The sequence below is a fragment of the Erinaceus europaeus genome, chromosome 9, assembly GCF_950295315.1.
Source record: "Erinaceus europaeus chromosome 9, mEriEur2.1, whole genome shotgun sequence".
Taxonomy (NCBI): Eukaryota; Metazoa; Chordata; class Mammalia; order Eulipotyphla; family Erinaceidae; genus Erinaceus; species Erinaceus europaeus.
In genome coordinates this window covers 89,046,241-89,070,669 of record NC_080170.1, presented here as the reverse complement: position 1 = coordinate 89,070,669, position 24,429 = coordinate 89,046,241, and the positions used below count along the sequence as shown (strand labels likewise).

The window sequence follows — 24,429 nt, the reverse complement described above, 5'->3', positions numbered from 1 at the left end:
ACTTAGTTGTCATATTTTTGTGAATAAACTGTTCCTTATTTCTGTGTGTAGATTTTGCTTGTGCTCTTCAGAGGGACATTTTGCTTCAGGGACTATTGTACCTTTCAGAAAGCTGGCTGTGTTTCTATGGCAACTTCTTCAGATGGGAAGCCACAGTAAGACATATTTTGATTTGTTGATATAAATAATTGCATAGATAGATGTGTCCAGTTTTCCTAAAAAAAAAGTGATATAGATTCCAAAGTAAATCTACTTGTATATCTGTCTTTGCATATGTATAAATATATCTATGTGTTAAATGCATGTTTTCCTTTTATTAATACTTTCTTTTAAAATTATTATTATTATTTACTGGATAGAGACAGAGAAAGCAGAAGGGTAGGGGAAGATAGAGAGGAAGAGACAAAGAGCACTTTTTCACTGCTTGGGAAGTTTTCTCCCTGTAGGTGGTTATCAGGGGCTTGAACTTAGGTCCTTCCACCCTGTAGTGTGTGCTTAACTGGATGTGCCACCACCTGGCCCCAAGTGTGCATTTTTCTCAAAACACTGAGTTCAATTTGTACATACTTCATGTAGCTGAGGAAGATTAGAAATAAAAAAAATACTGAACATACATTCTTTTGGCTGCCAAGATCATGTTTTATTGACAGACTGAATTTTATTTGTGTATGTATGCATGTGTTAATGTGAATTATGAACATCCACATGTCTTTTCCCCACTTAGTCTAATATTAGACTTAGGAGATGATGAGGAAAATTACTGAAGGAAAGAATGCCTGCCTGCTTATCCTGTTAGTTTGTTTTTCTTCTTCAGAGAATGTAACTCTGTGCTTACTAACTCCTTCAGGTTCTTCAATTGAATATTCTGCATTTTATTATAGTGATACCTGGTACTTTGTGCAACTTTCTGAAAAAAAATCTATTCTGTATTTTCTCCAGTCATATATATTTAGATTTATTTTACTTTATTTTATTTTGCCTCCAGGGTTATCACTGGGACTTGGTGCCTGCACTACAAATCCAGTGTTCCTGGAAGCTTTCCCCCCCTTTTGTTGCCCTTGTTTATCATTGTTGTTATTATTATTGTTGTTATTGCTGTTGGATAGGACAGAGAAATCGAGAGAGGAGGGGAAGACATAGAGGGGAGAGAAAACCATCTGCAGACCTGCTTCACCGCCTGTGAAGCGACCCTTTCTGTAGGTAGGGAGCCAGGGGCTCGAACCTGGATCCTTACGCCCATCCTTGCCATGTGTGCTTAACCCACTGCGCCACCGTCCAGCCCTCTATATTTAGATTTATATTGCCTTAAAGAATATAACTTTAAAAAAATATTTACTTGTTTCCCTTTTATTGTTGTTGTTATTGATGTTATTGATACCTGCAGGTGGGGACTGGAGGCTTGAACCTTGGTCCTAGCACACAGTAATGTGTGTACTTAACCAGGTGAGCCAACGCCCATCCCCTACTACAGCAGTTTCCAACGGAGAGGATGGAGACTGAGCACTCTGGTGGTGGGAACAATTTTGTAAATTAATATTAAATTGCTAATAAAAATACATTAAAATATATAGTGGAAGAAGCATCAAGGGAATTAAAATAGTGTAGAAAAAATATATATATTCAGACAGGGGGTGGGATACCTAGTAGAATGCACATGTTACAGTATACAGGGACCTAGTTCCAAGCCCCTGGCCCCCACCTGCAGGAGGGAAGCTTCATAAGTAGTGAATCCGTGCTGCAGGTCTCTTTCTCCCTCTACACCTCCTCCTCTCTCAATTCCTCTCTGTACCTATCCAAATAAATAGCTAAATAAATAAATAAAATATGTACACAACAGCTAAGAAGACAGTACTGGAGAAATACAGAGAGTGCTGGGTCCTTGTGTATGTGCTATTTCATTGCTCCTAGGTCAACTTTTTAAAAAATTATTATTCTTTTTATTTTGGATAGAGACAGAGGGGGAAGAGAAGCAACAAGAGATGGAGAGGTACCCAGTACTTCATCCTCTGTGGAGCTTTCCCTGGTACTATCCATGGTGCTGTCATGTGGTACTGGGACTCAAACCTGGCTCCTGGTGAGTAAGAGGTGAGACACTTCTTAGATTAAAGATACAAACAGATGGGAAATATGCACATACTTCTGATGCCTCTTCCTCTTGTATGAGTAACAGTCCTTAAGGCCTTGCCCTTATGACATCTGTTTCAGTCAGCTCAGACTACCATAAGAGAATACCATAGCTGGGTGGCATAAATAACTGAAATTCATTTTCTCATAATTCAAGAGGTTGTGATTCTAAGATCAGGATTCCAGCAGCTGTTTTCTTTCTGGGTCTTGACACAGTAGGGAAAGAGAGGAAATGAAAGAATGGTGTTTCTTATCTTTTTTTTTTAATTTCTTTATTGAGGAATTAATGTTTTACAGTCAACAGTAAATACAATAGTTTTACATGCATAACATTTCTCAGTTTTCCACATAACAATACAACCCCCACTAGGTCCTCTGTCATCCTTTTTGGACCTGTGCTTTCCCTCCCACCCACCCCGGAGTCTTTTACTTTGGTGCAATACATCAATTCCAGTTCAGGTTCTACTTGTGTTTTCTCTTCTGATCTTGTTTTTCAACGTCTGTCTGAGAGGTAAGATCATCCTACACTCATTCTTCTGTTTCTGACTTATTTCACTTAAGATGATTTCTTCAAGCCCCATCCAAGATGGGCTGAAAATGGTGAAATCACCTTTTTTTTTTTTTCTTTCCCTCCAGGGATATTGCTGGGCTCGGTGCCTGCACCATGAATCCAATTTAAAAAAATTCTCCCCCACCTTATTGGGAGTTTAACTGTTTACGATTGTTGACACATAAGTACAACCTCTCATCTCCCCATGATAGGTATCTGTAAGAGACTCTTTCCACTAACCCTTGTCTTTTTCGGTCACCATGCACTATCATCCCAGATCCCTCTATCCCTTCCCTTATCCTCCTGTCCCAGAGTCCTTTGCTTTGGTGCAATGCTTCACACTCAGTCTAAGTTTCACCCTATGTTTTCCTTTACAGGACAGCCAATTATATCTTTAAGAAAGACATAGACCTGCTCAACTCAGTTTCCTTCTTAACACTGACTGCTCTTAGAATAAAAAGTTAAAACTTTAAATGGAGGGGCAGGGAGAGAGCATAATGGTTATACAAAGGCTTTGTGCCTGATACTCTAAGGTCCTGGGATCAATCCCCAGACAAGTCAGGTTTAAGATATGCTCTCATCTCTTCTCTCTCTCTCTCTGTTTCTCTTAAATTTTTTAAAAAACTATCTTTATTTATTTATTGAATAGAGACAGCCAGAAATCAAGAGAGAAGGGGGTGGTAGAGAGGAAGGGAGATAGGCCAGTGGTGACTCACTGGGTTAAGTGCACATAGTATGAAGTGCAAGGACCAGCTCAAGGATCCAAGTTCCAGCCTCCAGCTCCCCATCTTCAGGGGGATAGCTTCACAAGCGATGAAGCAAGTATGCAGGTGTCTATCTTTCTCTCTCCTTATCTTCTTTTCTTCTCTCAATTTCTCTCTGTCCTAACCAATAAAATGGAAAAAATGGTGTCCAGGAGCAGTGGATTCGAACCCCAGAGGGGAAAAAAAAAGAGTGAGGGAGACAGATACCTGCAGCACTGCTTCACCACTTACAAAACTTTCCCCCTGCAGGTGGGGACTATGAGCTCAAACCGGGTCCTTGAGCACTGTAACATGCACTCAACTGGGTGCCACCACCTGGCGATGCCACCACCTGGTCCCTCTCTCTGTTTCTCTCTTATTTTTTTACTTTCCTTGCTAGGCTTTAAACACCTTGAAGATAAAGATCATGTGTTGTTCATCATTGTATGTCTGGTGACAAACTCAGTATTTATTGTACAGTTGATTTGACCTATGTCTTAGTTTAACTAGTACAGTCTGAGACTGTACTAATTTAAGCTTATCTCATAAACATATCGATTGTGTCCTTTTTATTCTTATAAGTATGGAGGTTTGGAAAACAAACTAAAACGTATATTATACCCAGATGATGCCCAATGTACACTTCTTGAATGAGTGCATTTAGTAGATTCTCAATGGCCTACATTCCAAATAGTCAGTACACTTAATTAACAATGTATTTTAATTTCTCTACTCAAGGAAAAGGTGAAGGATGAGCGACTAGTAAGATAAGTCACTTTAAACTTTATATTCTTTTAAAAAATATTTATTTATTTATTCCCTTTTGTTGCCCTTTTTATTGTTGTAATTATTGATGGCATCATTGTTGGATAGGACAGAGAGAAATGAAGAGAGGAGGGGAAGAGAGAGAGAGGAAGAGAGAGGAAGAGAGACACCTGCAGACCTGCTTCACCGCCTGTGAAGCAAGTTCCCTGCAAGTGGGGAGCCGGGGGCTTGAATAAACTTTACATTCTTAAATTTCATATACCAGCTTATTGGTAAGTATACTTAATAATGCACACTGGTGGAACAGTTTTTTCTTGTTATCAAAAAATCTTCCATTGGGGATGGGGCAGTCATATACCCTGTTGAGTTACACATGCTACCATGCTCGAAGACCCCGGCTTAAAGTCCTGCATGCCCTCTCCAGCCTCCCCCCAACCCCTGCCACCTACAAGGGGGAAAGCTTCACAAGTGCTGAAACAATGCTCAGGTGTCTCACTTTCTATCTCCCCCTCCCTTCTCAATTTCTCTCTCTGCTATCAAATTAAAAAAATAATAAAGAAAAAAAGGCTATTGAGAGCATATGATTCTTTTTTTTATAGTTCTGATATTTTACTAAGTTTTTACATTGATCATGCCATGAATTCATAGGGAATGGGTTCCAGCAGCTCTGGTTCCGTTCCATTGGTTCTCACAAAGTGTGCTTCTCTGGGTGGAGCAGGTTGGCGCTTCATTTGAACCCAAGTCCCCTTCTCTTTGGCTTCCTTTTTTTTTTTTTTTTTTTTTTTCTGATCATTTTCCTTCACACGTGTCAAGAAGCTGCTCTTAGAGTGATTAATATGCTCAATATGAACATTAGTTTACAACAATATTAACAGCATGCTGGGTAACATTGTAGACTCTTCCCATTTTGCCATGGTAACATTTGTGGGGCATTCCTTTTTGAGCAGTGCCCATTCCCTGTATATCTACAATATCACCTTTCTTATAGATCCACATATATGTGGCCAAAGGTACAACTCCATGTTTTCTAAAAGGCCTAGAGAACATACAGCGGGTTCATCCCCTCTTTCCCTTTGTGTTAGTCATTTTGGCAATTTACTGGAAGATGGCTGCTTCAGCCAAAAGGAAGGGATGGGTTTGATTCTTTGTGCAGTCACAGAGCCGCAGCAATAACCCTGCTGGCAACAGTAAATAGATAAATAAATACATAAATAACTTCCAGTCTGTCATCCAAGGTGACTGGAATACCATGGAATTCAGATTAGTGATAAGAGAGATGGCATGATAAGCATGGAATCAGAGCAAAGGTAGATAGTGCCAACAAACAGCTTACTGGGATGTTGGTTGTGTGGATGATTCATCACTGCACATCTCTTTAGCTCTCTACAGAGATTAAAGTCTACCACCAGCACTCTACTTTTCTGTCCTAAGTCCCAAGTTTGGCCTAAGCCTGGACAAACCCCTTCAGGCTGACAATCTTCAATAGTTTTACACTCCTTCCTAGTTCACCACTACCTCAGGAATAGTATGGCGAATCAAAGGATTTTGTTATCCTTTAAATAGTTGTTTAAATAGAAACTGGGGTGACTTCTATCAGAATTTGGAGAGAATGGGGTATACATATATTTTTAAAAGTTTCTGCATGGGGGTATAGGGAGAGAGATGTCAACCATTAGAGCATACTCCTTACCATACTTGAGGATCCAGCCAGGATTCCTTAGTGTTCAGTTTTACCATCTATTTTCTCTTCTCTTCCTCCTCTTCCCTCTCCCCCTTCCCCTTCCTTTTCTTTTCTCTTTTTTTCCTTTTGTTGTTGTTGCCAGGGGTCCAGTACAGGACCTCATAGGGCAATCTGTTTTCCCTCCTAAGCCTCTTAAATTTAGCTCTACATACTACTAGTTTATTTTAAGGATTTTTGTATTTAACAAAAGTATGTAAAATCATTTGCAATGAAGTTATATGTATGTTTTTTTTCATAGCTATTTTGTTACCATAGTATCGTAGAGATCTGTATTATAGTTTCAGCCGGCGAAAACTATCGTACTATGGTCAAAACCACTCATGTTTAGACAGTGGAAAGTAACCCCATATTATGCTTTCTTTACTTTGAATGAGTGATTTTCTTCTGTGAAACTCCAATCCCTCATTCTGCTTTTTAATAAAATGATTAGATCTATAGCAATCCCCCTAAAAGTTGATCTGTGCAATTCATAAAACAGCTTTTGACATTTACATAACTTGTTAAATTAAATGGAATGACTGGGTAAGTATTAGGGCAAGTTTTTTTTTAATATTTTATTTTATTTATTCCCTTTTGTTGCCCTTGTTGTTTTATTGTTGTAGTTGTGGATAGGACAGAGAGAAATGGAGAGAGGAGGGGAAGACAGAGAGGAGGAGAGAAAGAGAGACACCTGCAGACCTGCTTCACCGCCTGTGAAGCGACTCCCCTGCATCGAACCGGGATCCTTATGCCGGTCCTTGCGCTTTGCGCCACCTGCGCTTAACCCGCTGCGCTACAGCCAGACTCCCTAGGGCAAGTTTTTATTTTTCCTTTGGAAGAAAACTTTTCCTTATGAGGTGGTGTGGGACATGATTTGTGGATCTACTGCCCTATAGAGAAGATGACAGTTGGGTGAAGGGTCAAGTGTGGTGAGATGTAGAAATGTCAGAATGACAGCAACAATATAGATCAATATTTCCTCAATAAAGTGAGAAAAAGTTCTTTAGAAAAAAAATCTTCTGGGAAATTATTATATGATATAGTTAGATATATAGTATTTATTTTAGTCCATATTTCTTCCAAGAGATTATTCTGTGTTAGGTGGCAATATTTTTAAAGAAAACAATTGGGAGTCAAGCGGTAGCACAGTGGGTTAAGTGCACTTGGTGCAAAGCACAAGGACTGGCATAAGGCTCCCCACCTGCAGGGGAGTCGCTTCACAGGCGGTGAAGCACATCTGTAGGTGTCTGTCTTTCTCTCCCCCTCTCTGTCTTCCCCTCCTCTCTCCATTTCTCTGTCCTATCCAACAACAACAACATCAATAATAACTACAACAATAAAACAACAAGGACAACAAAAGGGAACAAATATAAATTTTTTTAATCTGTAAAAAATTAAAAAAATAAAGAAAACAATTGTTGAGTAATCAAAATGTAAACTTTTTAATGGTGAAAAATGTGCTGATGGCTCATTGGAATTGCTTCACCTGAACAGCTTGCTTTTCTTTTCTTTCTTTCTATTTTAAGGTTCTTTTTTTTTTAATTTATAAAAACGAAACACTGACAAAACCATAGGATAAGAGGGGTACAACTCCACACAATTCCCACCACCAGAACTACATATCCCATCCCCTCCCCTGATAGCTTTCCTCTTCTTTATCCCTCTGGGAGTATGGACCCAAGGTCATTGTGGGATGCAGAAAATGGAAGGTCTGGCTTCTGTAATTGCTTCCCCAATGAACATGGGAGTTGACAGGTTGATCCATACTCCCAGCCTGTCTTTCTCTTTCCCTAGTGGGGTGGGGTTCTGGGGAATCAGAACTCCAGGACACATTGGTGGGGTTGTCTGTCCAGGGAAGTCTGGTTGGCATCATGCTAGCATCTGGAACCTGGTGGCTGGAAAGAGAGTTAACTTATAAAGCCAAACAAAGGGGAGTCGGGCTGTAGCGCAGTGGGTTAAGTGCACATGGCACAAAGCGCTAGGACTGGCGTAAGGATCCTGGTTCGAGCCCCGGCTCCCCACCTGCAGGGGCATTGCTTCACAGGCAGTGAAGCAGGTCTGCAGGTGTCTATCTTTCTCTCCTCCTCTCTGTCTTCCCCTCCTCTCTCCATTTCTCTCTGTCCTATCCAACAACGATGACATCAGTAACAACAACAACAAAGCAACAAGGGCAACAAAAGGGAAAATAAATAAATAAATAAATAAATATTAAAAAAAAAATAAAGCCAAACAAATTGTTGAACAATCATGAACCTAAAGGCTGGAATAGTACAGATGAAGAGTTGGGGGGGGGGTCTCCATTTTGTAGATAGCTAGTAGGCATATTTTAGTTATATCCCGAAGGGCCTGTGACTATACTAGTTTTTTTTTTCCCCCTGAGCCTGACATCTGATATGCAGGTAGATACAAGTTATTGTCTGGGGAGATGATGTCATGGGTGGGAAAATGACCAGAAAACTGGATCAGGGAAGAGAGTAGCTCCCAAATATGGGAAAGGTATATAGATATTGTTGACTGCAAACCCCATCTATTTGATGTGATCTGGGGCCCATATTCAGCTTAGGAGTCTGTGTGACCTCTGCACCTCTGTAGATCTGACCTCACATTCTGTGGTCATGAGTAGGAACGTTCCAAGCTGCCCCAATATCAGGACCCATTTTCCTCAGGTGTAGCATAGAGTATGTTGTACATCCTCCCTTCAGAGGATGGAGCATTCTATTCTCTACCGTTGTTGATCCAAGTTGAGGGTAGTGGGGACCCATAAAGGGGTCTATTGTATTGTTCTTGATAGAGATGACTGGTAACAATGGAGAGAGGGATTTATTTGAGGTCTAAACCCATCATGTCTGTTTGGGAATCTCAGGACTCCCTGAAGAGGGCCCCAGCTGATGGGGTGGCCTGATAGTGACTAAACAGTCATCATTAAAGTATACCAATCTCTTGCCTTTATTCAGCTTTAACAGCTTGCTTTTCTTGCTATTTCCTAACATTCTATTAACAATACACGAGTGATATGAATGATATAATCTTTTATGGGGATGCTACATTGTGCTGAAGCAGTGATATATGACTATGTAAAATGAGACTTGACTAGGAAATATCATGGAGAAGGAAATTTAACACTGAACATATTTGAGGTTTTTTTTTTTTTTTTTTTTGGCCTCCAGGGTTATTGCTGGGGGCTTGGTGCTTGCACCATGAATCCACTGCTCTTGGAGGCCATTCCTCCCCCCACCTTTTGTTGCCCTTGTTGTTTTATCGTTGTTGTGGTTATTATTATTGTTGTTATTGACGTCATTGGATAGGACAGAGAGAAATGGAGAGAGGAGGAGAAAGAAGGGGAGAGAAAGACAGACATCTGCAGACCTGCTTTACAGCTTGTGAAGCGACTCCTCTGCTGGGGGGGATCTGGTCCTTGCGCTTCGGTCCATGTGCGCTTAACCAGCTGTGCTACCACCCAGACTCCCCCATATTTGAGGGATTTTTTTGTTTGTTTTGTTTTAAATTTTTTATCTTTATTTATTTTATAGAGGTAGCGAGAAATTGAGAGGAAAGGGCATAGATATGTAGAGAAAGAGACAGAGAGACACCTGCAGCACTGCCTCACCACTTGTGAAGCTTTCCCCCTGCAGGTGAGAACCAGGGGCTTGAACCCGGGTTCTTGCTCATTGTAACATGTGCGCTTAACCAGGTGCGCCACCACCCGGCCTCCCATATTTGAGTTTTTATTGAGGTCAAAACAAAGTAAAATGGCAATACATTAATAACTGAGCATAAGCGAGATATTTTTGTTTGTATAGTATTGTTTCTATGTATAGAACAGAAGAAATTGTGAGCTGCCCCTTTAATAAAGCCCTGTTTACCTTTCCACTTCTAGTAGGCGTGGCTTAGGAACCTGTAGAGTCAGGTATAATTTCCAATTCTGCATTCTGACCTGCGACCTTAGAAAGGGTGCTGAGACTGCAAACCAGGAAGTGTCAGAAGCACTTTAAACTATAGCAGGACTGTCTTTTATAAGAAAAAGTATCTTATAACAAAATTTGAAAACCGAAACAATGATTTTATTTAGCTGTCATCGCATAGTCTGAACTCTGCTGCAGATAACTTGCAGCGTACTTAGTATACAAAGCTCTCAGGGCCAGAAATTGATCTTCTGACTTTTGAACCTTATCTGATTGCTGCTTGGTTCATCTTTATTTTGTTAAAGTACCCTGTCGGTTGCAACAAGGAGACATTACGTGGGTTCACAGGTAGGTAGTTAATTTTTATTAACATTTAGTTTTTTTTTTTTTAAGGTTTCTTAAACCTGGCTTATAAACCTGGTTCTGTTGCTGCTTATTAAAAGAATTATGAATATCAGAATGGGGGTATGTTTGAATGTTAGACATGGCTGTAAATATTATATTTTTTGTGACTTTGGATAAACTTTGAGGAAGTTATTTAACAAATCAGAATTATAAAATATTGAATTAAACTAGTTATGTTTTTCATTAGCCATTTTTGTTAATTATACAATATAGATTAAACAAATTAGAAGAAATAAAATGTTTATTGAAATTACCATGCTATTAACTTTTTGATAGTACTTGACAATATATTTAAAACATTTATTTCTTAGGCTACTAAGACTGTATTTTTTATTTATATTTTATTTCTTTTATTCTTAGGGAGCTGAGTATACACACTCTAGTCTGTTTTGAAACTGTTTGGTATCTATTGTTTAAAAAAAGTTTCTCTCAAAAGTTAGTCTTCCACAGTTAAATTGAGATACTGCTTGTTTCTCTTTATAAAGTTTACCATCCATTTATGACACCAAATCTATTTCAAAGATAATGTCTTTGGGAAATTGAGCTATTAGTATAGATATCTTGTGAAAATTTGTTCACATATGACTCTCTGAAATGGGAGACAGAAAAGAAATGAGTGTGTGAGGAAATGAATGAAATTAAATGAGGATAGTGGCTCTTTAATTTACAACTACTGATAGTTTTAGTTTTCTTCCCTTAAAAAAAGAAAAAGACAAAAACAAAAAAGTAGAGCACTCTCAATTTTGGCTTATGGTGGATTGAACCTGCTACTTTGGAGTGAGCCTCAGGCAAGAAAGTCTTTTGCAGAACCATGATACTGTCTCCTGGGCCCTTTTTAGTTTTCTTTTGTAGGCAGTATTTCAGAAGACTTTCTGCCTACCAAATCGGTGATGTATATTAAATAATGAAATGTTAGAATATTGTTGCTTATTAGGCATGTATTATTTCCATGAGAGCTTCTTATCAGATTGAGGTGATCACTCTAAATTAGCATAATTCAGGCCCTAGGAGGTCAGATACTTAACTTCTTCTAGGTAACTGGGTATTCTACTTTTTAAAAATACTGAAAATAATATCTGAATTTCATTAACAACTCTTGTGGAATCTAGTAGCCCAGTTACAGCAAATTGGGAATTAGTGGTAGAAAGTACAGAAAATTTGCTCCTAATTTTTTTGAGTTTCCATGAAAAGTAATGAAGGCCATGTAGTATACTGTAACAAAGATGCCGTAGCTACTATGCTAGACAAAGTAGGAGGAGGAGGAGGAAGAGGAGAAGAAGAAGGACAAGATAAAACAAAAAAGATAGTACTTGTCATAAAAAAATCTTGGGGGCGGTCTGGCCATAGCGCTGCCGTTTAAGCGCACATGGAGCAAATTTGCGCAACTACCGGGTTCAAACCCCCCCCCCCCACTTGCAGGGGGGTCGCTTCACCAGAGGTGAAGCAGGTCTGCAGGTGTCTTTCTCTCCCCCTCTCTATCTCCCCCCCTCTCCATTTCTCTCTGTCCTATATAACAACAACAGCAATGACAACAATAATAAGGACAACAACAACAAGGGTAACAACAAGGGCAACAAAATGGGAAAAAATGGCCCCCCAGAAGCAGTGGATTCGTAGTGCAGGCACCAGGCCCCAGCAATAACCCTGGAGGCAAAAAAAAAAAAATCTTGGGGAAGAAATAATTCAACGTATCTTACTGTTTGGAAAACCCTTCTTCAACGTGAAACCTTATCGTATCACCCTAATCCACAGTATTTACTTAAACTTTTTATCATACAGATTCCAGCAGTAATTTAATACATAATAATAATATGTTTTGTAATATTTAACTTAAATGTCTCCGTTGTTCAACAGTATTGTAAATTGTTTGAAAGTAAGGCATTTAAGCTTGGACATCATTTTTATCCTCTTTAGGACCTAGTGCTGTCTGGTAAATTTTACCACACACATTTGGTAAATTTTAAATAAATATCTATAGGATGAGAGAACTGAAGAATTTTACCAATTATTGATCCAAGTGTCATGCTGTCTCCGTCTTTCTTTATCATGTAATTAGCCACTGATGCTGTTTCTAAAAACCAGACCACCTATCACCATTCTATTACTGTTTTGCCCAAGTGTTTTATATTGACCTTAATACTAGAAGGATACCTACAAAGAAAGAATAAGCTGGACTTGATTAAATACAAATTACTTGCAGTTTATCTTTTAAGAAAACATAAACATGCTTGATATACATGTTTTTAAAATTGTGAAAATAGCTACTTAATGAATTAAATGCATGAGTCTGAATTGATGAGTAGGATTGTGATGATGATCCAATGGTCATGGTAGCCTGGCTGGATTGCAGAATTGAAGTTGCAGATTAGGAATTGACATTGACTATGAACAATTTATCCCATAAAATATTTAAACATACTACCTCCCACTTACAGTAGATATATAATATACTTAAAAGTTACCATTTTATCTGCCTTCAGTATTAACTCTGTCAGTTTAGCTTCATGGAGCCATTTTCTTATAAACTCAGAAAGCTGAGATTTAGAGAGGTCAATAGCTACCAAATTCGTGTATTAGCTGCACAGTGGGTCATTTTTTTTTTTACTTCATTTGAATGATTATGGCATAGTATTTCATATTTTTCAATATTCTGTCCTCTTTCTGTCATTTCAGAGCTTGACCAGACAGAAATTCTGGCAGCTGCTCCAGCAGGACGATGGCACTGAGCGTGGCATAAGTGCTAAAGAAATGGAAAACTTGCCCCTGCCCACTGAGGATGCTGTGCAGCCAAGGTACAGCAAATGTTGTGAAAAGTCCGAATTTATTTATTTTCTTTCTTTCTTTCTTTTTCCTCTAGGGCTTCATGCCTACATCATTCCACTATTCCCAGCAAACTATATATTTTCAGATAGTGGGTGACGACAGAGCGGGTGAAAAACACAGAGAGACAGAGACAAATATGCACCGCTTCTCCTTTTGTTAGGCTTTTCCTTTACATGGTGCTTTCCTGTAGTGAATGGGGCTTGATCCCAGTCCTCATGCATGATCGTGTTTGCTCTCCAGAATTATTTAAAAAATATATATATATATTTTTTTCCCTGCAGGGTTATTACTGGGCTCGGTGCCTGCACCATGAATCCACCGCTCCTGGAGGCCATTTTTTCCCCCTTTTGTGGCCCTTGTTGCCGTAGCCTCGTTGTGGTTATTATTATTACCATTGTTGATGTTGTTCGTAGATGGGTAGGACAGAGAGAAATGGAGAGAGGAGGGGAAGACAGGAGAGGGAAGAGAAAGATAGACACCTGCAGACCTGCTTCACCGCCTGTGAAGCGACGCCCCTGCAGGTGGGGAGCCGGGGGCTCGAACCGGGATCCTTATGCCGGTCCTTGCGCTTTGCGCCACGTGCGCTTAACCCACTGCGCCACTGCCCGGCCCGCTTTTAAAATATTTTTTAAAATACTGTATCTGTTTGTTTAGTGGATAGAGACAGAAAAATCGAGAGGGAAAGGGGAGATAGAGAAGGGGAGAGGGGGCCGAGTGGTGGCATACCTGGTTGAGAACACAGGGTACAATGTGCAAAGACCAACGTTCAAGCCCCTCAGGCCTCACCTGTAGGGGGAAAGCTTTGTGAGTGCTGAAGCAGTGCTGTAGGTATCTCTCTATCTCACTTCCTCTCTAACTCCCCCTTCCTTCTGGATTTCTGACTAACTCTATCCAATAAATAAATGAAGATAGTAAATTTAAAAAAGAGAGAGAGAACGAGAGAGAAAGAGCTACAGCACTACTTCACTGCTTCCTTTCTGAAGGTGGGGATGGGGGCTTGAACCCAGGTCCTTGTACATGGTAAAGTGCACTCTACTGCATGTCACATCACCCAGCCACACTCCCTCCCCCTCACACAGTAGAATTATTTTTGAGGGAGTCGGGCTGTAGCGCAGCGGGTTAAGCGCAGGTGGCGCAAAGCACAGGGACCGGCATAAGGATCCCGGTTCGAACCCCGGCTCCCCACCTGCAGGGGAGTCGCTTCACAGGTGGTGAAGCAGGTCTGCAGGTGTCTCTCTTTCTCTCCTCCTCTCTGTCTTCCCCTCCTCTCTCCATTTCTCTCTGTCCTATCCAACAACGACAACAACAATAATAACTACAACAATAAAACAACAAGGGCAACAAAAGGGAATAAATAAATAAAATAAATATAAAAAAAAAAGAATTATTTTTTACTCACTTCATTCAGATTATCTGCTAATCCACTCATTGTGAAATTTGTCTCTTTGTTCTCTGTGGTGTAATGGCATCAACAGTGAAGTCAGAGGAAACTTTGCTAAATTGACAAACACATGACAGATAAATGTGTGTAACCGTCACCTAGGATTTCCCTAACTTTGCTACTTTGTCACCTAGAACTTATCTATACAGTAGATATAGCAATTTTTTTTAATGAAGGTCCTGGAGGAAATACCTAATGAAATCTCTGTGAATATAGATGTAGTAGGGTAAATTTGATGGTAAGTTAATGGGTACAGAATTTCTTTTTGGGATGATTAAAATGTTTAAAAAATAGATGGTGAAAATGTCTGTGAAATTCTGTAAAGTACCATATTGTAACTTTACATTGGGTGAATTTTAAGCTACATGAAGTATATCCCTATATCCCTAGTAGGATATACTTTCACTGAAAGTTCTATAGCAAATCTTGAAATGGAAATCTTTTGAAAATATCAGTGAGTCTATGGCTCTATAGCCCTGAAAATGCCTGATCTCATCTGGTAATATCAATGGGGATACATTTTTAAAATTCTCTTAGTAGTCTTCTAGTTATAGTGACCCTATTTATATTGTTTCCACCCAACATCAATATTTTAGTCTTTTCTACATGATTGCACATGCATATTTTATTAGTTTCCTATAAAGTTGAAATTTTCCATTGGCCTGCTGTCCTTGTACAGTTTATTGTCCTCTCTCAATTACTGAAATTGGGTAGCAAAACTGATATAGTGCTAAGAGCCTTGGATGTGATAAAGAAGATTTGGATTCTAGTTTGACTTTGCCACCAAGTAACTTAATAATCCTGAACAAATCTCGTAGCCTATTTGATCCTTACTTTACTCCTCTGTGAAATGAGGCAGTTAAACTAATTGATCTCCAAGGTATCTGCTAACTTGAAAAGCTTTGAGTCGTCGATGAAGGAAAATACACACACACACACACACACACACACACACACACACACACACACACACACACACACACGGGGCGGGGGATTGAGAGGAAAAATGGAGATAGAGAGGGAGAGAGAAAGAGGTACTTCTACCTGACTAAGAGTAAGTTGGTAACAGATGTAGCTTAAGTATTTGGGTCGAGTAGAATGGGGTTGAAAAGTCCTTTGGCCTTTTCTCTTTTTTCTTCAGGGTAGTATTATTTAAGCAGCGGGACAGCTACTTTATTTTAGAAGAGTTTTAAGTCTATTCATAGCAATGATTGTACAAGAATAATAACTAAGGTTGAACACTGGAAATCAGATCAGCTGTGCTCTTTTTATGTTGAATACATTTTCCATTTTGATCCCAGGTAAAAGGAAAACAGCTCCCTAGAACATTTATTATAGTCCCTTCCCTAAAAATCATGTGCATGCTATTTCTTAGATCTTGTTCTTAGGAATAAGAAGGGTGTGGTGGTGCACCGGGTTAAGTGCACATAGTATGATGTGCAAGGACCAAGGACCCATGCAACGATTTCAGTTCAAGCCCCTGGCTCCCCACCTGCAGGGGAGTCACTTCACAAGCGGTGAAGCAGATCTGAAGGTGTTTTTCTGTCTCTCTCCCTCTCTACCTCCCCTTCCTCTCTCAATTTCTTCTGTCCTATCCAATAAAAATTAAAAATGGTTACCAGGAGCAGTGGATTCATAGTGCTGGTGCTGAGCCCCAGCAATGACCCTGCAGGCAAAACAAAACAAAACAAAGAAACATAAAAGAAGGAATGAGAAGAGTCAGAAGGATGATGGGGTATGGACTGATTGGTGGGTTCTGTGCTCAGACATCAGGAGCTAAGAAGGGAAAGGACTTACCTGGACCTACTTTGTTTTTTGTTTTTTTTTTTTAATTTTTTATTTAAGAAAGGATTAGTGAACAAAGGCATAAGGTAGGAGGGGTACAACTCCACACAATTCCCACCACCCAGTCCCCATAACCCACCCTCTCCCATGATAGCCTTCCCATTCTCTAGCCCTCTGGGAGCATGGACCCAGGGTCGTTGAGGGTTGCAGAAGGTAGAGGGTCTGGCTTCTGTAATTGCTTCCCCGCTGAACATGGGCGTTGACTGGTCGGACCTGGACCTACTTTGAACTCAAATATCCACTTTCTTTCTCTCTTTCTCTTTCTCTCTCTGACCTCCAGGGTTATCGCTGGGGTTTGGTGCTTGCACCACGAATCCACTGCTCCTGGAGACTATTTTTTCCTTTTTGTTGCCCCTGTTGTTTCATCGTTGTTGTTGTTGTTATTATTATTGTCATTGATGATGTTGTTGTTGGACAGGACAGAGAGAAATGGAGAGAGGAGGGGAAGACAGAGAAGGGGAGAAAAAGACAGGCACCTGCAGGCAGACCTGCTATTTACCATCTGTGAAGCGACTCCCCTGCAGGTGGGGAGCTGGGGGCTCGAACTGGGATCCTTATGCCTGTCCTTGCACTTCACATCATGTGCGCTTAACCCACTGCGCTACCGCCTGACCCCCTCTTTCTTTCTTTTGATGCTTTGTGGGTATCCATTTTTTTAAAAAAAGTTTACTTATTGTTTTATTTGATAAAACAGAGAAATTGAGATGGGGAGGGAGGGAGAGAGGAGAGAGAAATGGACACCTGCAGCGCTGCTTCACCGCTTCTGATCCTTCCTCCTTGTAAGTGGGGTCAGGGGCTTGAACCATGAGCATGGTAATTTGTGTTCTCAACTAGGTGTGCCATCATCTGACCCCTTGGGTATTCCTATTTATTTATTTATTTATATGAGAGAGAGGGAAGAAAGAGAAACAGAATACCACTCTGAAACATGCAGTGTTGGATATTGAACTGAGGACCTCAGGCTTTTTAGTCCAATGTTCTTGTCACCTTGCCACCTCATAGACATTCACTTTGTATTTTTTCTTTTCCTTTATTTCCCCCTCCATTTTTTTATTTGATAGGACAGAGAGTAGTTTAGAGGGGAGGGAGGGGAAGTCAAGGAGAAAGATAGACATCTGCAGACTTGCTTCATCACTGGTGAAGTGTCCCCTCCCCAGGTGGGGAGTGGGGGCTCACACCTGGATCCTTGCACAGGTCCCTTCACATGTGCACTTAACTGGGTGCACCACCGCCCAGCCTTGTCTTTTCCTTTTTTAAAAGAATGATATTTTTATATTAAGGAGAGAGGGAGAGAGAGAGAGAGAGAGAGAGAGGGAGAGGGAGAGGGAGAAAGCACTGTTCAGCTCTGGCTTATGATGGGGCTGCGGATTGAACCTGGGACCTTAGAGCCTCAGGCATGAGAGTCTCTTTTCATAACCATTATGCTATCTCCTTGCCCCAGAAATATTCTCACATATATCAAGTATCTATCCACTTAAAGAGTTGATCCATCAAAACTGCTTGGTACTGGAACATGAACAGACACACTGACCAGTGGAATAGAATTGAGAGCCCAGAAATGAGGCCCCACACCTATGGACATCTAATCTTTGACAAAGGGGCCCAGACTATTATATGGGGGAAGCAGAGTCTCTTCAACAAATGGTGTTGGAAACAATGGGTTGAAACATGCAGAAGAATGAAGCTGAATCACTGTATTTCACCAAATACAAAAGTAAATTCCAAGTGGATCAAGGACTTGGATGTTAGACCAGAAACTATCAGATACTTAGAGGAAAATATTGGAAGAACTTTTTTCCGCATAAATTTTAAAGACATTTTCAATGAAACGAATCCAATTACAAGGAAGACTAAGGCAAGTATAAACCTATGGGACTACATCAAATTAAAAAGCTTCTTCACAGCAAAAGAAACCACTACCCAAATCAAGAGACCCCTCACAGAATGGGAGAAGATCTTTACATGCCATACATCAGATAAGAGTTTAATAACCAACATATATAAAGAGCTTACTAGACTCAACAACAAGACAACAAATAACCCCATCCAAAAATGGGGGGAGGAATTGGACAGAATATTCACCACAGAAGAGATCCAAAAGGCCGAGAAACACATGAAAAAATGCTCCAAGTCTCTGATTGTCAGAGAAATGCAAATCAAGACAACAATGAGATATCACTTCACTCCTGTGAGAATGTCACACATCAGAAAAGGTAACAGCAGCAATGCTGGAGAGGGTGTGGGGTCAAAGGAACCCTCCTGCACTGCTGGTGGGAATGTCAATTGGTCCAACCTCTGTGGAGAACAGTCTGGAGAACTCTCAGAAGGCTAGAAATGGACCTACCCTATGACTCTGCAATTCCCCTCCTGGGGATATATCCTAAGGAACCCAACACATCCATCCAAAAAGATCTGTGTACACATATGTTCTTGGCAGCACAATTTGTAATAGCCAAAACCTGGAAGCAACCCAGGTGTCCAACAACAGATGAGTGGCTGAGCAAGTTGTGGTATATATACACAATGGAATACTACTCAGCTGTAAAAAATGGTGACTTCACTGTTTTCAGCCGATCTTGGATGGACCTTGAAAAAATCATGTTGAGTGAGATAAGTCAGAAACAGAAGGATGAATATGGGATGATCTCACTCTCAGGCCGAAGTTGAAAAACAAGATTAGAAAAGAAAACACAAGTCGAACCTGAAATAGAATTGGAGTATTACACCAAAGTAAAAGACTCTGGGGTGGGTGGGTGGGTGGGGAGAATACAGGTCCATGAAAAATGATGAATGAAATAGTGGGGGTTGTATTGCTAAATGGGAATCTGGGGAATGTTATGCATATAAAAAAAAAAAAGAAGTAGAAACGCAAAGCAGAAATTGATTGAGTTTGGAGTTTGGCACCAAAGTAAGAAAGCAGAAGTATACTAGAGTTTGCAGTGAGTACCTCCCTAATACTTCCTCTCCACTTTTCCAAGCTTTGGGTCCATGATTGCTCAACAATTTGTTTGGCTTTGTATGTTAACTCTCTTTTCAGTCACCAGGTTCCAGGTGTCATCAGGATGCCAGCCAGACTTCCCTGGATTGAAGACACCACCAATGTGTCCTGGAGCTCAGCTTCCCCAGAGACCCATCCTACTAGGGAAAGAGAGAGGCAGACTGGGAGTATGGACCGACCAGTCAACGCCCATGTTCAGCGAGGAAGCATTTACAGAAGACAGACCTTCTACCTTCTGCAACCCTCAATGACCCTGGGTCCATGCTCCCAGAGGGATAGAGAATGGGAAAGCTATCGGGGGAGGGGTTGGGATATGGAGATTGGGCGGTGGGAATTGTGTGGAGTTGTACCCCTCCTACCCTATGGTTTTGTTAATTAATCCTTTCTTTAAAAAAAATAAATAAATAAAAAAAAGAGTTGATCCTCTGTATTATATGGCTTTAAATTGTACTCTTTTCATAAGTCTTATTGGAGGTGATTATTTCTTCTTTTAAATCAGCATCTTACTTGCTAAACTGCTTAAATCTAGTTGATTTAATGGAGGTAATAAAGCAAATAGACCCTAAATTAATTTTATTTATTTATAGTTAATTATAAATTTTTATAATTAATTATAAATTAAAAAAATTTTTTTGGTCTCCAGGGTTATCACCTGGGCACAGTGCCTGCAGTATAAATCCACTGCTCCTGGAGGCTATTTTCCCCAGTTTTGTTGCTCATGTTGTTATTGTTGGGTAGGACAGAGAGAAAGAGAGAGAGGAAAGGGAGACAGAAGGGGAGAGAAAGATAGACACCTGCAGACCTGCTTCACCGCCTGTGAAGGGACCCCCATGCAGGTGGGGAGCTAGGGGCTCGAACCGGGATCCTTATGCTTGAGCTTTGCGCCATGTGTGCTTAACCAGCTGTGCTACCGCCCGACTCCCTTAGCTCTGTTTTTATGGTGATCCAGGGATTGAAACTGGGACCTGGGAACCTCAGAGATGAAAGATTTTTTGCATAACCATTAGGCTATCTCTACTGTCCTGTAAGACTGGTTTACAACAACAAAAAAATCATTTCAGGTTGTAACATTATAGTCTTACATCTGTAAAGTCTATATAATCATTACTATCAGGAGTCTCTTTTCTATCTATTATCATACAATTGATTGATCCCCTTTGTCCAATTTACTTACCACAACCTCTCTTTCCTTCCCCCCTATAACTAACATTTTATTTATTTATTTATTTTTGCCTCCAGGGTTATTGCTGGGGCTCAGTGCCCGCACTATGAATCCACTGCTCCTGGAGGCCATTTTTTCCCCATTTTGTTGCCCTTGTTGTTGTCTTTATTGTTATTGTTGCCACTGATGTTGTTGTTGTTGGATAGGATAGAGAGAAACTAAGAGAGGAGGGGAAGACAGAAAGGGGGAGAGAAAGATAGACACCTGCAGACCTGCTTCACCACTTGTGAAGTGACCCTCTCCCTCTGCAGTTGGAAGCCGGGGGCTTGAACCCGGATCCTTAAGCTGGTATTTGCACTTCTCCTCATGTGCACCTAACTCTCTGCGCTACCTCCTGGCCCCCTACCATTTTATTCTTAAAATCTAAGCATTGAGAGTCGGACGGTAGCGCAGCGGGTTAAGCGCACGTGGCGCAAAGTGCAAGGACTGGCATAAGAATCTGGGCTCAAGCCCTGACTCCCCACCTGCAGGGGGGTCGCTTCACAGACGGTGAAATAGGTCTGCAGGTGTCTATCTTTCACTCCCCCTCTTTGCCTTCCTCTCCTCTCTCCATTTCTCTCTGTCCTATCCAACAAGGACAACATCAATAACAACAAATGATAACTACAACAATAAAACAACAAGGGCAACAAAAGGGAATAAATAAATATTTTTTTAAAATCTAAGCATTTATTTTTGTTTTGCTTAATTTTGTCTGCACATCTAATATTTGAGTAGGTATATGCAATTTATTAGTTGCTGTTCTGGTCACATGTCCTTGGTTAAAATTTAATGATTTCTAAAATTTATTAACTATCATATGAGCATCTATTCAGAAATAAAGTCAGTTTGTGTGTGACATAAGAAAAATAGCTGTGCAGCCCAGGAGGTGGTGTGGTAGCTAAAACTGTAGACTTATAAGCATGAGGTTCTGAGTTTGATCCTTGACATTGCGTGTGCCAGAGTGATGTTCTGGTTTCCTTTTTCCTGTCTCTTTAATAAATAAATATTTTAAAATGGTGTGGTGGAGGTGGCGAATATCTCACTTGGATAGTGTGCTACTTTGCCATGTGTGCAAACCAGGTTCAAGCCCGGCTCCTACCACGTTGAAGGGCTTTGGTGCTATGGAAAGTACCAAAGCTTTGGTGCTATGGAAAGCTCAAAAGGAAAGAAAGGGCCTTATTTTAGGCATGGGTTTATTTGCTACATTACCAATATCTATTTATTGTCAAAATGTAATACATATAGTAAATGACCTCAATAAGATCATACAACTTACTTGTACCTAAATATTCTTCTCTATATTTCTATAGTGACATGCCTATTTTTTTTTTAAAAAGTTTTATTTATTGATGAAAGGAAAAAGAGAACAAGCATGTCACTGATATTTATGATACAAAGGGTTGAATTTGGTAACATACTTACAAGTCCAATGTTCTAGCTACTCAAAAATCTCCCAGGCCACTAATGATGTGTTTCTTATAGAAGTCCAGGAAGAAGCAATTTGGATGACTCTGGAGAGAGAGATGAAAGATTATCCAAGTCCATCAGTTTTACCTGTGAATCAATTAGTCGGGCTTCTGAAACAGAGTCAATGGATGAAAACTCACCCAAAGAGGTTAGTGTATGATAACCCTTTTAAAAGATACTGATGATGCCAGGTATTAGCCATACATATAATCAAATGAAATACAATACACAAAAGTTGGAAAACTTAAGATTCCACGCTATTCCTTTACTTTAGCAGAAGAGTTTTAAATATATAAGTAGCAGAAATGATATGTGAATAATAAGAAATTGTATTCAAAGTGGATATAGTACAGAGCTATCAGACAATTCCCTGAGCTTCAGTCTATAAGGAGATAGACATCATTAAAGATATAATAAGATGGGGGCCAAGTGGTAGCACACCGGGCTAAGTGCACATGGTGCGAAGCACAGTGACTGGCTCAAAGATCCAGGTTTGAGCCCCTGCCCCCCACCCCCGTAGGGGGGTCGTTTTGCAAATCGTGAAGCAGGTATGCAGGTGTCTATCTTTCTCTCCCCGTTTTCCCCTCCTTTCTGTCCTATACAGTAAGAACAACAATGGAAAAAAGATGGCCTCCAGGAGCAATGGATTTGTAGGCACAGAGCCCCAGCGATAACCCTGGAGGCAGAAGAAAAAAACAAATAAACAAACAAAAGGATAGAATAAAATGAAGAAATATGTAGTGATAGAATTTTTTCCATAGTAAATTTTGTGTGGTGGAACAAATCTGCTTAAAGGGGTGATGAGAACCAAGAGCAACATGCTATGTAGCAGTAGATCTGTAAGCTGCCTACTTGAAGCATACATCCCCTTCCTTATTACGCTTCACTGTTAGTGTCTCCTTTCATTTTTCCCAGTATCATTATGAACCCATCAGTACATATATATTTTTTAATCTCGATAAGCTTCTGCACTTGGAATCCTTTTTTCCCCCGTTAGGTTGTCCTCTCTGCTATCAGGAGTCCCTTAAGGTGGCTCCTTGTCCTTTTGAAAGGGTCAATACTCAATACTCTTTGATGGCTGCCTTTCTTTCTGGTATAGGTACATTTTGTACATTTTCCTGGCTCAGACTTTCGTTCTTTTTTTTTTTTTTTTTTGCCTCCAGGGTTATCGTTGGGACTTGGTGCCTGCACTCTGAATCCACTGCTCCTGGGGCCTTTTGACAGGACAGCAAGAAGTTGAGAGGGGAAAGGACGATAGAGAGGGAGAAAGAAAGACATCTGCAGACCTGCTTCACCGTTTGTGAAGTGAAGGGAGGGGAACCAGGGCTCAAACCGGGATCATACATTTGTTCATATTTAGTATCCTGTTAGGAAATAGGACGATATGGAAATTTGGCCCTTTGCTGCCTTTAGTATTCAAGAGCAATGTAGAGAGATTGGTCAAATGCAGCAAATATTACATGTCAGTTATTCTGTTTCATTTTCCTCTTTTCTTTTTTTCAATAGAAACAGAGAGATGGACCAGGACCTGATTCCCCTGGTTGAACACACACATTTCCATGAGCAAGAATCCAGGTTCAAGGCTCCTGTCCCCTTCTGCAAGGAAGGGCTTAAGTTTCATGAGTGATGAAGCAGCGTTGCAGCTCTCTCTCTCTCTCTCTCTCTCTGTCTCTCTATGTCTCTTTGTCTGTCTTTCTCTCTCTCATTGCCACTAGGGTTATCATTGGGGCTCACTGCCAGCACTATGAATCCACCTTTCCTGGTGGCCATTTTTCCCTTTATTTATTTTTTCCTATTTTATTTAATAGGGCAGAAAAAATTGAGAGGGAATGGGGAGGTAGAGAAGTAGAGAGAAAGATAGACACTTGCAGACTTGCTTCATAGCTTGTGAAGCGTCCTTCCTGCAGGTGGGGAGTGGAGGCCTGAACGCTGGTCCTTGCACATGGTAGTGTATGCTTAAACGGGTGCACTCCTACCCAATCCTTCACTCTTCCTCTCTGTCTCTCTCCCCTTCCCTTATCACTTCTCTCTGTCCTGCCAATTAAACAAATAAATTAAATTAAAAAAATAGAAACTGAGAGGGGAGAGGTATAGAAGCACAGAGCAAGAAATACCTGCAGCATTCCTTCATCACTTGTAAAACTTCCTCTCTCCTCTAGTGGTGGAGGCCAGGGCCTTGGACCTAGGTCCTTGCGCATGAGAACATATGCACTGTACCATGTGTACAATCATCTGGTCTCACTTTATTTCATTTTTCCTTCCAATAAGGCTAGAAATAACAGAAAGTTAGAAATAACGGTTTGTGAATATGAAAGTAGCTTTTTTACTTCTAAAAGTAGTATTCACTATATAAATTGAGAAAGCTATTGGGAGGGGATGGGATACAGAGTTCTGGTGGGGGGAATTGTGTGGAGTGGTACCCCTCTTATCCTATGGTTTTGT

The 24,429-nt window shown here is 40.4% G+C and overlaps 1 protein-coding gene across 3 annotated transcripts in view; it reads left to right on the top strand.

The window, feature by feature from the left end:
* The first annotated feature begins 9,834 nt into the window (after positions 1–9,834).
* The window catches only part of GRAMD1C (GRAM domain containing 1C), a 52,930-nt gene continuing 38,335 nt past the window's right edge, over positions 9,835–24,429 (top strand). The window contains exons 1-3 of one of the 3 annotated variants that reach the window (XM_007516319.3): positions 9,835–10,152; positions 12,883–13,001; positions 22,003–22,135. In XM_007516319.3, coding sequence (XP_007516381.2) covers positions 12,958–13,001; positions 22,003–22,135 — 177 coding nt within the window. In that variant the 5' untranslated portion in view covers positions 9,835–10,152; positions 12,883–12,957. Of the gene's footprint in view, positions 10,153–12,876; positions 13,002–22,002; positions 22,136–24,429 lie in introns of those variants that run through there. The other 2 variants (XM_060198339.1, XM_060198338.1) reach the window with 2 other exon arrangements.